Source organism: Pelophylax lessonae, assembly GCF_965119305.1.
Source record: "Pelophylax lessonae genome assembly, chromosome: 2".
Taxonomy (NCBI): domain Eukaryota; kingdom Metazoa; phylum Chordata; class Amphibia; order Anura; family Ranidae; genus Pelophylax; species Pelophylax lessonae.
In genome coordinates, this window is record NC_138769.1 from 682,787,417 (window position 1) to 682,803,911 (window position 16,495).

The 16,495-nt window shown below is 45.3% G+C and overlaps 1 protein-coding gene across 1 annotated transcript in view; it reads right to left on the reverse strand.

Moving 5' to 3' along the window:
- Positions 1–9,017: 9,017 nt before the first annotated feature.
- Positions 9,018–16,495, reverse strand: part of LOC309546508 (uncharacterized protein C11orf97 homolog) — a 129,248-nt gene continuing 121,770 nt past the window's right edge. The window contains exon 6 of the mRNA XM_082246248.1: positions 9,018–9,274. Within this exon, the coding sequence (XP_082102374.1) occupies positions 9,180–9,274 (95 nt within the window). The 3' untranslated portion in view covers positions 9,018–9,179. The remainder of the gene's footprint in view (positions 9,275–16,495) is intronic.

Consider the following 16,495-nt stretch of genomic DNA (forward strand, 5'->3'; position numbering starts at 1 on the left):
AATAGGGATCCCAGAAGCGGGAGCCAGAAGGTCTCCCTTGGCTTTGTAAAACTCTATTGGCAGACCATCAGATCCAGGAGCCTTCCCATTAGAGAAGGATTGTAGGACTAGACGCACATCTTGTGGGGAGATGGGATGCATTAAGAGTGAACGTTCCTCATCAGAGAGCCAGCCAAGAGCCACCGTATCTAATAGAATAGCATTTAGTGGAAGAGAGGAGTTATACAGCTTGTCATAGTAGCATCTAAATTCCTCTAAATTGTCCTCCGAAAGAAGATAGGATATTTCCAGATTGGGATTTCATCTCAAGAATCAGCATAAAGGGAACCTGATTTTGGGACAACAAAGCTAAGAACGGCCATTTTTGTCTCCTTGTTCAAAAAATGTTTGTCTATATTTTAGGAGATTCAATCTAGTGACTTCAGCCAAATGTAAATGCAGTTCCCTTCTAGCCGACTCAAGAGAGTCAAAGTTGTCAGCACTAGGATTTGAGTTATAACTACTTGTTTGCTAAAGTACCCTTTTTTTTGTAAAGACTGCACCTCAGAGGCTTGATCTCACTTATCAGCAGCTATGGAAGAGATATAATGACCTCCAGTGAAGGCTTTAAAAGCATCCTTCTCTACGTCTAGAGAGGATGTTCCCCCATTGATTTCCCAATATTCCTTTAAGATGGTGAGTATCTTATCAGGGATGTCTGAATGGGAAACCCAGTGGGCTCCCGAGTCCCAAACACCACAAAGACCCATAAAAACGTGGTCTAGTACAAAGGACTACTACTAAGGGGCAGTGTTCAGACAGCCCACTAGGCAGATAAGCAGTATTTAAAATGTCCGCCAAGAGGGAGGAATTAGCAAAGGCCAGGTAAATGCAGGAGGATGTTTTGTATGAGGAAGAAAAGCATGAGTATGTTTTCATCTTGGGGTATTTCCATCTTCACACATCCATTAGACCAGCTGCCTGTGCCTAGTCAGACAAGTCACCTGAGAATTGTTTAACTGGAGTGGGTCTATTTAGGGTAGGAGACATAGTGGAGTTGAAATCACCCATGATCAATAATTTGGCCGGACAGTGGGGGAAAATCCTCTCGAGAATGGCATACAAAATAGCAGATGAGAAAGGAGAGGGAACATACAAGCTAGCCATTACAAATTTTTGTTGCCATAATGTCATCACCACAATCGCACAGGGCAAATTTTTACTGACAAACACTAATACTCCTCTGGCATAGTTTGAGAACATGGCATGAAGAAGAGCCCGGAAGGCATGGTAGAATGTCGGCAGGATCGGAGTTGAAGTGCCACACGCCTGTCCTTGTTTACATTCCAGTCATGCCCCTCGGCCCTTCAGACTTTATGGTGGTGCACTTGCTGGCTTTCTTTAGTGGAGTGAACAAAGTAAGTCCAAACAGGGCTTGGTATATAGAAAGGACTAGAATGGTGTTGGTAATCTTCAGGTAAATCAGGCAAGTACTATCACTGCCAAACAGAGTGTAACAGCATCACAGATTCTCCTAATTAAGTGAGGCAGAGTAACAACAGCAATTCAGTGTTCAGGCTTAGGGAGGATTGGGCAAGTGCCCTCTCACCAATCCTGTTTCCAGAGGCCCAAGGGGGAATAATCATAGGATTGATCCTTCAGATTTGCCCGACTGGTAACGTCCACACGGAAACATCAAACGCTGACAGGGATATACCGGAGGTCTTCTCTGTAGCCCTGAATGTCCGCCGCCGACCTCAGGGCTGCAACAGGAACGATCACACAGAATCAGGAGCGCAGCACCCTTCTCCAGCGTCTAGTCTTCCTCACACCTCGTGGTAACTCTCTTTTTCCCCAGGAAGCTTCTGCTGCAAGATTCCTCCTCTCTGTCCTGCTGGTATCATTCGTTTTTATCCTGGAGATTACAGTGGTGCAGCCAGGATTGGGGATTACATCTCCCAGGGTCCCTTGCAGTTCTTCAGTTCTCCCTGGATTGGCCAGCTCCTCCTGCCAATGGAGAAACAGGGGAGGTTACTGAGTGTCTGAGAATATGTCTCTCACTCACTGCACAGTGAGGGAAAGAGAGGAAGGTGGGAAATTAACCTGCAGCTGCTGGCAAGCTGTGTGTGTCCTTGTTAGCCTGCCTATGCTTGTATAAGTCTCAGGCTGCAGCAGGAAATATGGGGTCACAGCACTGCTGTATTTAGGCTTAGGGCGACACTTTGTGGGGGGGGGGAAGCAAAAAAGCTGCATGAAAAACCCCCCGATCCGCCGTTAAAACCTGAAAGAAAAAAATGGGCATTTCTTGGCTCTGAGGAAGGGGGGTCGCTCTCGAAACGCGTCAGCCAGCCTAAGCTACAGCAGCTCTGTGCAGTTCTGCCCCACGCCGTCCAGCACCACGCAGTGCCTGGCCTCCTTGGAGACGTCTTTATTTATACATTGAATTGTTGATATGTGTGTATTATCACACTCTGTGAGTATATTTTATGCTTTTTACCATTTTAATAAATGTTTTTAGTGGTAATGCACTAGGTCGGTGCGCCCCTCTTTTTGTGGTCATTTTCTTCAGTTTGTATCAGATACCCTTGGTCCTGAGGTGGCAGCAAGACCTTCAGTCCTACCTATTCATATTTGTTGGAAACTCACCTCTTCCTTCCCATTATTGCACTGGAGCGCAGGAGAATTGAACTACATTTGTGCTTGTATAAGTCTCAGGCTGCAGCAGGAAATATGGGGACGGGCTGAGAAGCATCTGCTACGTTGGGATGCATGGTTGGTCGAAGCCTGAGACAATGAAGGCAAAGAGAAATGGGGATGCCATCGGCAAGTTCTGATAAGTATTGTGATTCCTCCCCACTCCTTGCTGTACTAGTGGATTGGTGATAGGAAGCCTGATAAGGTCCTGTCTGGTAATAGAGTTATCATTCTGAGTGGTGCACATTAGTGAAATGGCGTGGCCCTGGAATATACAGTTCCTAACTGCCACTGCTGTTGTGGGGATAGTGGAGAGCATTTGGTGTATTGATTAGGATCTTGCTTTCCCTTTGTAAGCCCTCCCCACCTTTCTTATGTAGTAGCTGGCTTCTGAACCCTCTATTACATGTTGTCCATCATTGTGCAATATACAGTATATGGTATACATCTGTTTATCTTCCTTTTAACCGGAGACCTGAAGGAATTAATTAATAAGCTCTCCTTACTGCTTGGCTTGCTTTTCCTTACTGAATGTTAAAATCAAAGTGCATAAGTGCAGCTGCATAAATAAGGTCCTACAGTGGATCTGTATGCATTTCTCATAATAGGGCACCATGTTATGCAAAATGGCTTTGTGATACATGGTCCTGCTTCTTCTATTTAGCCTTCCATTCTGAAAGTATAAAAACTAAACTAACCCCTATAGTGTGTCAGTATTCATTCAGGCCTACAAAATGTAGAAGGAATGTGCATGTAATAACTATCTTTGCTTGATGTTTGATCAAGTAATGTGAATGACAAAGACATTCACAGTGCCATAAGCCATAGTTTGCCCAGCTACAGTCTAACCTTTTTTTTTAGGTTTTGTAAAGTCTTAGAGAAAGCAATTAATTAGGCCAACTTGGTCTAAAACTACATCTTTGTACCATCCATACTGTACGATAACAACCACAACTTAAAAGAGTACTCTTGTCCAGAAACAGGTTATCCATAGCCCTTGTGTATTTAGTTGAGTAGCTCTGAGACCCTAGTCACTATGGGGTTGATTTATTAAAGGCATATACTGTATACACTGCTCAAAAAAATTAAACAAACATTTTTTACAGTATAGCATCAAGTCATTTAAACTATTGGGATATTGATCTGGTCAGTTAAGCAACTGCTTTGGTGTTAATGAAATTACCAACAGGTGCACTAGATTGGCAACAATGAGAAGACCTCCAAAACAGGAATGGTTTTACATGTAAAGGCCACTGACAGTTTTTTTACCTACTCATCTTTTTCTGACTGTTTTTCACTAGTTTTGCATTTGGCTTGGGTAAGGGTCACTACTAATAGCATGAGGCGATGCCTGGACCCTATATAGGTTGCACAAGCAGTCCAATTCCTCCAGGATGGCACATCAATACGTGCCATTGCCAGAAGGTTTGCTGTGTCTCCCAGGACAGTCTCAAGAGCAAGTAGGATATTCCAGGAGACAGACAGTTAATCTAGAAGAGCTGGAGAGAGTCATAGAAGGTCCTTAACCCATCAGCAGGACCGGTATCTGCTACTTGGTGCAAGGAGGAACAGGATGAGTACTGTCAGAGCCCTACAAAATGACCTCCAGCAGGCCACTGGTGTGAATGTCTCTAACCAAAAAAATCAGAAACAGACTTCATGAGGTTGGCCTGAGGGCCTGATACCCTCTTGTGGGCCCTGTGCTCACTGCTTGGCACCGTGGGACTCGATTGGCATTTGTTATTGAACACCAGAATTGTCAGGTCCGCCACTGGCACCCTGTGATTTTGACAGATGAGAGCAGGTTCACCCTTATCACATGAGACAGACTTGAAAGGGTCTGGAGAAGCTGTGCAGAATGTTGAGTTGCCTGTAACATCATTAAGCATGACCAGTTTGGTGGTGGGTCAGTGATGGTCTGGGAAGGCATATCCATGAAGAGATGCACAGACCTCTACAGGCTAGACAATGGCACCCTGACTGCCATTTGGTATCAGGATGAAATCCTTGGACCCATTGTCAGACCTAAGGCTGGTGCAGTGGGTCCTGGGTTCCTCCTAATGCACGACAATGCCCTGCCTCATGTGGTGAGAATATGCAGCCAGTTCCTGGAGGATGAAGGAATTGATACCATTGAATGACCCCCACGCTCCCCTGACCTAAATCCAATAGAACAACTCTGGGACATTATGTTTTGGTCCATGCAACGCCGCCAGGTTGCACCTCAGTCTGTTCAGGAGCTCAGTGATGCTCTGGTCAAGATGTGGGAGGAAATACCCCAGGAAACCATCCGTCCATACAAACTACTGAGCACCTTGAGTTTCTGCAATGAAATTTCAGCAATATGGACTAGCCTGCTGAATCATTTTTTCACCTTGATTTTCGGGGGGGGTCTTTGAATTCAGCCCTCTGTAGGTTGTTAATTTTCATTTCCATCAAACAATGTGGCATCCTTTCATTCCTAACACATTACCCAGTCCATATCAGTATAGATATCCAGCATGATATTTTTTCCCATTGAGATCTGATGTGTTTTCAAAGTGTTCCTTTAATTTTTTAGAGCAGTGTACTTTGCACTTTGCCAAGTGCAGTTGCTCCAGAGCTTAGTAAATTATTCAGCACTGCGTAACTTTAACGGACAATTGCGCGGGCGTGCAATGATGTACCCAAATAAAATTTATGTCCTTTTTTCCCACAAATAGAGCTTTCTTTTGGTGGTATTTGATCACCTGTGCAATTTTTATTTTTTGCACTATAAACAAAAAAAGAGCGACAATTCTGAAAAAAAAAAAACAATATTTTTCACATTCTGATATATAACATTCCCCCCCCCCCCCCCAAAAAAAAAAAAGGAAAAATCAAAATCTTTTGACATTTTAGGCCAATTTGTTTTCTGCTACATATTTTTGTTAAAAAAAAATTGCAATAGGCGTATTTTGATTGGTTTGCGCAAAAGTTATAGTGTCTACTAACTGCGGGAAAGATTTATGTCATTTTTATTGTTTTTTTTTTTTTTTTTTACTAGTAATGGTGGTGATCTGCAATTTTTAGCAGTACTGCGACATTGTGGCGAACAGATCAGACCCCTAACTGACATTTTTGACACTTTTGGGGGGACCAGTGACATTACTACAGTAATCAGTGTTATACATATGCACTGTTACTGTACTAATGACACTGGCAGGGAAGGGGTTCACCCAGGGGCGATCAAAGGGTTAAGTGTAAGTGTAAGCCTAGGGGGTGTTTTCTAACTGTATGGGGGGAGGGGCTTGTGAAATCAACACAGAGACCTGTGATCCTAAATAGAAGGATCACAGGCGCTCTGTGTTCATTCCAGAGAGAACCACGGTCTGCTGTGTTTACAACAGCAGACCATCATTCTCTCTGCACAGGGAGTGATCGCGGGTGCCCGGGGGCAATCGCGGCCACCAGCCCAGTGGATTGGCTTCCGCACTGCCTAATGGGGGCGGTTTGCACAGCCGAGCCAGCCTGCCGCAGTAGATCCATGGCGGGTGGTCGGCAACTGGTTAAATAAGTTTAGCTATGCTTATTTTCCTTCCGGGTGTGTAGAATGCTTGCGCTCCCTGTGGCTGTGGTTCCTTCCGCTGGCTCGTATATCACTATATGAAGTATGAGCTGGCAGGAACCACAATAGCTTATGGAAGGAGAAAGTATTGGATCCATCTGACCAAGGACATGCAAAAGCTGCTTTTTCCATACAAAGGTCACTGTAACAGTAAGTACAGTAAAACCTTGGTTTGAGAGCGCTTTGCAAGACAAGAAAATTTTTTAAATAAATTTTGACTTGATATACAAGCGATGTCTTGATATACAAGTAGCGTCATGTATAAAAAAGAAGAGAGGAGCCTCTAAAGTGTAGCAATATGGTTACATTTAATGAAGGTTCAATATTTAGCAACTCACATGGTTGATGATTAAAACAGGCACATCTAAGAATGCAGGCAGGTAAAGCTGTCCACATAGACCATCTTCTGCACAGCCATCTTCATCATCCCTTCCCCACTGCACTCCATGAGTGATTCAAAGCCTCACTTTCAGATCACTCTACTGCAGGCTATTCTTCCCGGTCACGATTGCAGACTGACAGTGGTGAGAGCCGGTGGTTCAGAAGATGGTCTATGTGGACAGCTTTACCCCGGATGCCTGCATACTTAGATGTGCCTATTTTAATCATCAACCATGTGACTTTGCTTCTAATCCCCTTGGGAAGGCTGCATATTGTGGATGGACATTTTATGGTTACACAACCTATCACATTGCTATAATCTTTGTATATAGACTATAAACCGAAGGACTTGTGGAACGAATCATCTGAGTTTCCATTATATCTTATGGGGAAATTCGCTTTGATATAAGAGTGCTTTGGATTACAAGCATGTTTCCAGAATGAATTATGCTCGCAATCCAAGGTTTTACTGTATATCCATGCTTCTTTTACAGGTGAGCTCAGTGCCGGGACAAGGTCATCCAGCGCCCAGGGCAAGGATGCCAAACTGCGCCTCCCCTTCCCTTAGGGTTAGGGTCAAGGTGTCCCCCCTTACTGCAATAAACCATTGTGCCCAGGGCAACCGGCCCTCCTGCCCACCCCTTGCCCTGGCCCTGGGTGAGCTATTGGGTCAAAGAGTCACTTGAAATCAGTTTGGGAATTTCAACACATTAGAGAGGTTCGAGTCCCAGGTGCAGCTTCTTTTATTTGTACTATACAGGATTTATGTATCACCAACAGTTTGTGCAGCATTTCACAAAATAGAGGGGGGCAGTACAGTTACAATACAATTCAAAACTAGAGGGATAAGAGAGCCCTGCTCATTGGAACTTACAATCTAATAGGGTAGGTCAAAAAGTAGTAACTGTAAGTGATGAGTTGAAGGAAAAGGTAAAAATACAGTTTTTTAGTTAGAGGCAGGCTGGGCCTCTCTGAAGAGGTGGGGTTACAAGGATCACCTAAAGGCAGAAAGAGTAGGAGATAGTGGGACAGGTTGCAGTAAGGAGTTCCAGAGGATGGGAGCAGCTCTGGAGAGGTCCTAAAGGTGAGCAAGGGAAGACGTGATGAGGGAGCTAGAGAGCAGGAGGTCTTGGAAGGAGTGGAGAAGACAGTTTAGTTCAGTGTTTTTCAACCTTTTTTCAGTCAAGGCACCCTTTAAAATTTTAGACAATTTCAAGGCACCCTTTAAAACAATGGACAGTCTCCAGGCACCGCATTCTGAAATAAAAAGTGATTCTAATAGTTTTACATAATGCAGAAACATTCACACATGTAGGACATCCAACATTAGAGGTGATTTTTTTCTTCCAAAGCAAATACACTTTTGCACACTGGTACTGACTAGTATTCCAATGTTTATTTTCTCCCTCAATTTCTCTCCATCAGTCAGCTAATGTCATCTGAGTGCTGAGGGAGAGAGGCACAGGATGGTCAAACAAGGATGCTATGGAAGCACCACACATCCTCCTTATTAAAGCCCGTACACACGTACCGAATGTCGGCCGAATGATCGGCCGTCTTTTGCCCGGTGCTGTCCTGTCGGTTGAAAAGTGCTAAAGACTGCACACGAATTTTGTCGGCCAACAACAGCTGACTGCAGAAGTGATGCCATGTGATGGTTAACTTTCCGTGTGTTTTTTCTTCTCTGAGCATGCCCAGTCTTGCTCATCTGCTGTTAGTCGGCCGAATTCTGTACTGACTGACGAACAATCGGCCGTTCTGGTGACGGCCAACAAAAATTTTAAAGGCTGCAAACCCGATTCTGTTCGGCCGAAAAGTCGCAGTCGGTTGTCGGGAGCATCATACTAACAAGCCGACAATCGGCCGATCGTTCGGTGGCCGAATATTTACAGGCGACAATCGCTACGTGTGTACGGGGCTTAACTGATGACTTAATTGGTTGTTAGGATGCCAGTGTCTAGAAAGTCTTTATGGTGCATAATGAGAACCTGTGGCTTTGTGTAACTGAAATGCAGCCTTTATCCACATGCTGGTTTGTATACAATTTTTGATGAATGTTTAGACGGTTTGCCAAGGCACCCCTGAAGAAGCCTCAAGGCACCCCTGAAGAAGCCTCAAGGCACCCCTGAAGAAGCCTCAAGGCACCCCTGAAGAAGCCTCAAGGCACCCCAGGGTGCCTGGGCACCCTGGTTGAAAAAGGCTGGTTTAGTTGGTATTTTGAGATGCGGTTGGTGATGTAGCTCAAGGCAGAGTTGTGGAAGACTTTGTAGGTTGTTGTTAGTATTATGACATTTGTTTGTTTTTTTATTTACTGTAGTCCTTTTTTTTTTTTTTTTATTACTGTTCTCCAATCCTATGGATGGCTATTTTGGGTTGTTTCAGATCAGAGCAGATGTCGTTTATTATTACTTTATATCATCTGGCACTGTACGTTCACACTGTAAGCACTATAAAGAAACACGGAAAGGTGTTACATTCTAAAAAAGCATCTGCTAACACAAAAACATGTGGCGAGCATCATAAAAGCTTTGAAAACACACTACGGATGAGGCTCATCTTCAGGCTCCCCGCTGATCCGGGCCCTCGGCTGGTTCGTCAGCGGTTTCTGAGGCCAGTGCGTACTGTTCGCGCCATCTGTTCAAAGGGCGAGAACGCAATATATATTTATTTCCCTTTGATTTCTTCTACTGCCTGACTCATTATACTTTTATATCCAAGCATCTCTCAGGTTAGAGTCTGGAACCGGGGGGGACCTCTGACAGTGGGTATAATGTGTAGTCCAATAAAGACTTGTAACAAAATGGTGTAGCAGATGTTCCAGTACAAATCCATTGCCTCTGCCACTAACGATAGAGCAGAACAACACACTTCATGTACAGAACAGGACTGATGTATTGAGTGTTAAACTTGAGGGGAAAAAAAAAGCGGTTTCCGTGACAACCAATTAGATCTTGTTGTTTCATACTTGCACTAGACAAACGGCAGCTAGAATCTAATTGGTTGTTATGGGAAACAAATATATTTTTCTTTGACTTTTTTTTTTTAATATAAAGCAGTCTGTTAATGCGTTCTCTTTTGTTTGGTACAAACATTTGTATGTCTGGCTGAAAAGATTAAAATATCTAAACTGCAGCTTAAACACAAAATTACAGCAATAATTATGGTTAATTAAAGAACAGCTGGAGGCATGTATATAAAAAAACAAATTTATTTCACTTGCGGGCGCCAGTAAAAGTCATATCAACTATTTATTAAGTTGCCTGGCTGTTTCTGGCTTTGGTACTTGGTGAGTTACTGATTTGAAACAAGCATGCAGCTAATGAAGTTAGAATTCCTGATGGGCATGCTTGTTTCAGGATAGAAGCTAACGGATCAGTATAGCAGCCAGTCAACCAGCATTTTTAACGGGGAAAGGTCAGCAATGGCATCCTATATGTTCTTTCAGTGCAGGTTTCCTCAGCTACTGTTAGTATCAGAAATCCGTAGAAGTCTTTATACTGAGTTCACAAACCAGCTGAAAGCTGACAGCAGCCCTGCAGTATCTGTAAACTGTTCTGCACGAGGAGGAGTAATAAGATGGGCTTACAAGAAGGAGAGAATTCAGGGTTGGTGTCACACTGTAGTGCCAAGAAGTGTAAAGAAATGGCAGTTGCATGAAGTGTGCAGGATAGCTGCGGCATGATGTCTACAGGAATGGCAGTCGCATGACATGTACAAGATGACAATAGCATGAAGTATACAAGGTGGCAGTAGCATGTAAATGATGGCAAAAGCATAATGTCCACAGAAATGTCACTAGTGTGAAGTGTACAGGATGGCAATGGCATGAAGTGTACAGGATTGCAATGGCATGAAGTGTACAGGATGGCAGTGCCATGAAGTGTACAGGATGGCAGTGCCATGAAGTCTACAGGATGGCAGTGGCATGAAGTCTACAGGATGGCAGTGGCATGAAGTCTACAGGATGGCAATGGCATGAAGTGTACAGGATGGCAGTGCCATGAAGTCAACAGGATGGCAGTGGCATGAAGTCTACAGGATGGCAATGGCATGAAGTGTACAGGATGGCAGTGCCATGAAGTCGACAGGATGGCAGTGGCATGAAGTCTACAGGATGGCAGTGGCATGAAGTCTACAGGATGGCAATGGCATGAAGTTTACAGGATGGCAGTGGCATGAAGTCTACAGGATGGCAGTGCCATGAAGTGTACAGGATGGCAATGGCATGAAGTGTACAGGATGGCAGTGCCATGAAGTGTACAAAATGGCAGAAGCATGGACATGATGGCAATGGCACGACATCTACAGACCCACAATGAGCCCTCCAGTCACAGATCTAGCCCTGTGCACCGTCTGTCTCCGCTCCTATTTAGTAAACATAGGTTCCACCTAGACTATGGAACAAATAAGCCTCATAACCCTGTCTATCCAGTGGTGGGATTCAAAAATTTTAGTAACCAGTTCCGACTTTCCCAGCAGAATGACCAGCGTGCCCCCTTTAAATGCACAGAAACCAGCGTGCCCCCTTTCAATGCACAGTGACCAGCGTGCCCCCTTTCAATGCACATTGCCCCCAATGATTGCAGAGTGCCAGCCACAGCATTGTCCTCAATGATTGCTGAGTGCCAGCCACAGCATTGCCCCCAATGACTGCAGAGTGCCAGCCACAACATTGCCCCCAATGATTGCAGAGTGCCAGAACAGAGCATTGCCCCCAATGATTGCAGAGTGCCAGCCACAGCATTGCCCCTAATGATTGCAGAATGCCAGCCACAGCATTGCCCCCAATGATTGCAGAGTGCCAGAACACAGCATTGCCCCCAATGATTGCAGAGTGCCAGCCACAGCATTGCCCCTAGTGATTGCAGAGTGCCAGAACACAGCATTGCCCCCAATGATTGCAGAGTGCCAGCCACAGCATTGCCCCCAATGACTGCAGAGTGCCAGCCACAGCATTGCCCCCAATGATTGCAGAGTGCCAGCCACAGCATTGCCCCTTATGATTGCAGAGTGCCAGCCACAGCATTGCCCCTAATGATTGCAGAGTGCCAGCCACAGCATTGCCCCAATGACTGCAGAGTGCCAGCCACAGCATTGCCCCCAATGATTGCAGAGTGCCAGCCACAGCATTGCCCCCAATGACTGCAGAGTGCCAGCCACAGCATTGCCCCTAATGATTGCAGAGTGCCAGAACACAGCATTGCCCCCAATAATTGCAGAGTGCCAGAACACAGCATTGCCCCCAATGATTGCAGAGTGCCAGCCACAGCATTGCCCCTAATGATTGCAGAGTGCCAGCCACAGCATTGCCCCCAATGATTGCAGAGTGCCAGCCACAGCATTGCCCCTAATGATTGCAGAGTGCCAGCCACACATTGCCCCCAATGATTGCAGAGTGCCAGCCCCACATTGCCCCCAATTGCAGAGTGCCAGCCACAGCATTGCCCCCAATGATTGCAGAGTGCCAGCCACACATTCCCCCCAATGATTGCAGAGTGCCAGCCACAGCATTGCCCCCAATGATTGCAGAGTGCCAGCCACAGCATTGCCCCCAATGATTGCAGAGTGACAGCCACACATTGCCCCCAATGATAGCAGAGTGACAGCCACACATTGCCCCCAATGATTGCAGAGTGCCAGCCACACATTGCCCCCAATTGCAGAGTGCCAGCCACAGCACTGCCCCCAATGATTGCAGAGTGCCAGCCACACATTGCCCCCAATGATTTCAGAGTGCCAGCCACACATTGTCCCCAATGATTGCAGAGTGCCAGCCACACATTGCCCCCAATTGCAGAGTGCCAGCCACACATTGCCCCCAAAGATTGCAGAGTGCCAGCCACACATTGCCCCCAATGATTGCAGAGTGCCAGCCACACATTGCCCCTAATGATTGCAGAGTGCCAGCCACACATTGCCCCCAATGATTTCAGAGTGCCAGCCACACATTGCCCCCAGTTGCAGAGTGCCAGCCACACATTGCCCCCAATGATTGCAGAGTGCCAGCCACAGCATTGCCCCCAATGATTGCAGAGTGCCAGCCACAGCATTGCCCCCAATGATTGCAGAGTGACAGCCACACATTGCCCCCAATGATTGCAGAGTGACAGCCACACATTGCCCCCAATGATTGCAGAGTGCCAGCCACACATTGCCCCCAATTGCAGAGTGCCAGCCACAGCACTGCCCCCAATGATTGCAGAGTGCCAGCCACACATTGCCCCCAATGATTTCAGAGTGCCAGCCACACATTGTCCCCAATGATTGCAGAGTGCCAGCCACACATTGCCCCCAATTGCAGAGTGCCAGCCACACATTGCCCCCAATGATTGCAGAGTGCCAGCCACACATTGCCCCCAATGATTGCAGAGTGCCAGCCACACATTGCCCCCAATGATTTCAGAGTGCCAGCCACACATTGCCCCCAATTGCAGAGTGCCAGCCACACATTGCCCCCAATGATAGCAGAGTGCCAGCCACACATTGCCCCCAATGATTGCAGAGTGCCAGCCACACATTGCCCCCAATGATTGCAGAGTGCCAGCCCCACATTGCCCCCAATGATTGCAGAGTGCCAGCCCCACATTGCCCCCAATGATTGCAGAGTGCCAGCCACACATTGCCCCCAATGATTGCAGAGTGCCAGCCACACATTGCCCCCAATGATTTCAGAGTGCCAGCCACACATTGCCCCCAATTGCAGAGTGCCAGCCACACATTGCCCCCAATGATAGCAGAGTGCCAGCCACACATTGCCCCCAATGATTGCAGAGTGCCAGCCACACATTGCCCCCAATGATTGCAGAGTGCCAGCCACACATTGCCCCCAATGATTGCAGAGTGCCAGCCACACATTGCCCCCAATGATTGCAGAGTGCCAGCCACACATTGCCCCCAATGATTGCAGAGTGCCAGCCACACATTGCCCCCAATGATTGCAGAGTGCCAGCCACACATTGCCCCCAATTGCAGAGTGCCAGCCACACATTGCCCCCAATGATTGCAGAGTGCCAGCCACACATTGCCCCCAATGATTGCAGAGTGCCAGCCACACATTGCCCCCAATGATTGCAGAGGGCCAGCGACCCCCCCGCACTTACCTCTCTCGCAGCTTCTCTTCAGTCCCCGACTCCCCGCATCTCCGAGTCTTCAGTCCTCCCGCGGCTCCTCCTCCTCGTCCAATGGCACGGTGTTTGCCTTTCGGCCAATCAGGAAGCGGGAAGACCCGCTCCCTGATTGGCCAGGAGGAGGTTCCGTGTGACAATAGCGAATTCTCATTCGCTATTGTCACAGAATGGGCGGGTCGCGGCGCACTGCTCTGCTTCTTGCCCGCCACGTCTGCGGCTGCGCGGTCCGAGCGCGGGACATTCAATTGTACTGCGCTCGGACGTGCAGAGGGATTCAGCCGGTTCTGCGAACTCGCAGAACGTTAGTAACCGGTTCTATAGAACCGGTGCGAACCGGCTGAATCCCACCACTGTGTCTATCCAGTCCTAATAAGGAAGGGCATTATAGTAGAGCTGCACGATTCTGGCAAAAATGGGAATCATGATTTTTTGGCTTAGAATGAAGATCAGGATTCTCGAAATCCGCCGCTGGGACCACACTTATATTAAAGAGGACCTCCTGCCGTTTAAAAAAATACTGGGGTTATGGCAGCTATCTACTGCCATAACCCCGATATTTAACGTCAAAGTACCCACGTAAATACACGGTGGGCGGTCCGTAAGTGGTGCACTGCAGGCCTAACGCAATGGCACCCAGACCCCTTTTTTTTTCTATGTGCCCTGGCCTGTACACACCATAACATTGTGATAAGTTGGGTTGTGGATGCTTTGTGTAAAAAAAAAAATAGATATAGATATGCTGCATTTTATGCAACACAGTCACCGCACACTTCATGTCATTGTACATTAACTTGATTGAAGCATCATCTTGTAATGCGACACTTAAAAAAAAAAAAAAAAAAAGTGGGAGAAACTTGTGTGCGTGTATAAATAAATAAATATATATATATATATATATATATATATATATATATATTACACTTGTATGTATGTATGTATATATATATATATATATATATATATATATATATAATTAATATAATAATATTAATTAATGAAATTATTATTTCCACTATATTATTTAATATATTAATATCTATCTATCTATCTATCTATCTATCTATCTATCTATCTATCTATCTATCTATCTATCTATCTATCTATATATATATATATATATATATATATATATATATATATATGTATATATATAATTAGTGTAATATATAATATAATGAAAATAATAATTTCATTAATTTATATATTAATTATATTATATTAATAATTTTATTTTTTAGGGATTGCACCCCCTCCCTCCTCTGTCGATTACCTCCCGTGATGGAAAGCTGGAGTGCAGTGTCCATGGGACCTCTGAAGGTACTGCCCATCAGTGGATGTAGTCTCTCACTGCTGACATCAGTTCCTGTATTGGAGGTGGTGGCGCTATTTGCGTTCCAGGCTGGCTCCACCGTGGCCTCCCCTACCCCACCCACAGAATCGCAGATATTAGGGATGGAGATCGCATAGGGGGGTGAATCGAGATCGCAATCCTAAAATAAATAATCCTGCAGCTCTACATTATAGCAACATTGTTTTATTTATTTTATATTTTAATATATTTTTATATTTCTTATGTGAGCAACATTGGGAATGTTAGGCATGTATAATCACAATATCTAATCCTTCTGATATTCCTGAGCTCCGGTCAATAGGGTACTGGGGTTTCACTATCTTGTTTTCTAGTCCTGCACCACGATGGTCCGTCTGACGATTCTCAGGGACACACACACGTATAGATTGCGAGTATACATAACCGGGAATCCAAAGGAAAGTGGCCACCAGATATCCTCATTTAGATGCACAGTAGAGATGATCAATGTTGTCCTCTGATTTTCAACAAAATGGCCGCTACTGAGTCTATCTCTGGGAACTATTAGAACATGGCCACCATAGCATAATGGAGAAAATGGCAGCCATATCACAGACCATCGCTACCCTATTTAGGCACATCACACATGACACCTGCTATCCCCTGATAAAGTCACGTGGGGGGTGACCCAACGCGTAGGGTGGAGGCGTACTGGAAGTGACATTTTGAACGGGCTCAGCGCTCGTGGAGTGCATGAATATTTTTATTGTTAAAAAGTAAGTACATCAGCTGTTTTTATTGAATACATTTACCAAAACGATATTATACTATCGAGATTTTTTTCATACTTATACATATATGTATAACATGGAAAATTGAGGAGGAATCCCAGGATCATAGCAGAGGGAATGTGATCATTTTAGAGACCCACAAGCCAGATAAGGCATTTGAAGGTCCCCTAGACATGAGCAGATATACATGGATCAACATACAAAGCTATTGAACCCATGCTGTTACATTACAGCAGTAAGGTGAGCAGCCTGTGAGCACTTAGGTGTTATTATACTGAAGAATTAATTTCCCAGCACTTACTCATACTATATGGTGAAGGGATTTACCTGTTCATCTAACATGGAAATTTGCAATACAGACTTTTATCTTGTTGAATGCATTACCTAGTTAGCACAACATTGTCACTATTTGTTCATTTGAGCACTTATAAAGTTACATTTATTTACATTCACTTGCTTTTTGAGTTCATTTCATCACCCTAACAGCACAGCACCAACGCCACCCTGCAGTTATTGTTTTATTAGTCACAGATTAGCTAAATTGCTGCTGTAGTGGTGTGCCCCTTTATCCAGATGCAGGTGCAAGTCCCTTTAACTCAATTCCCCACAATCCTCTGGGCTCCCAGCA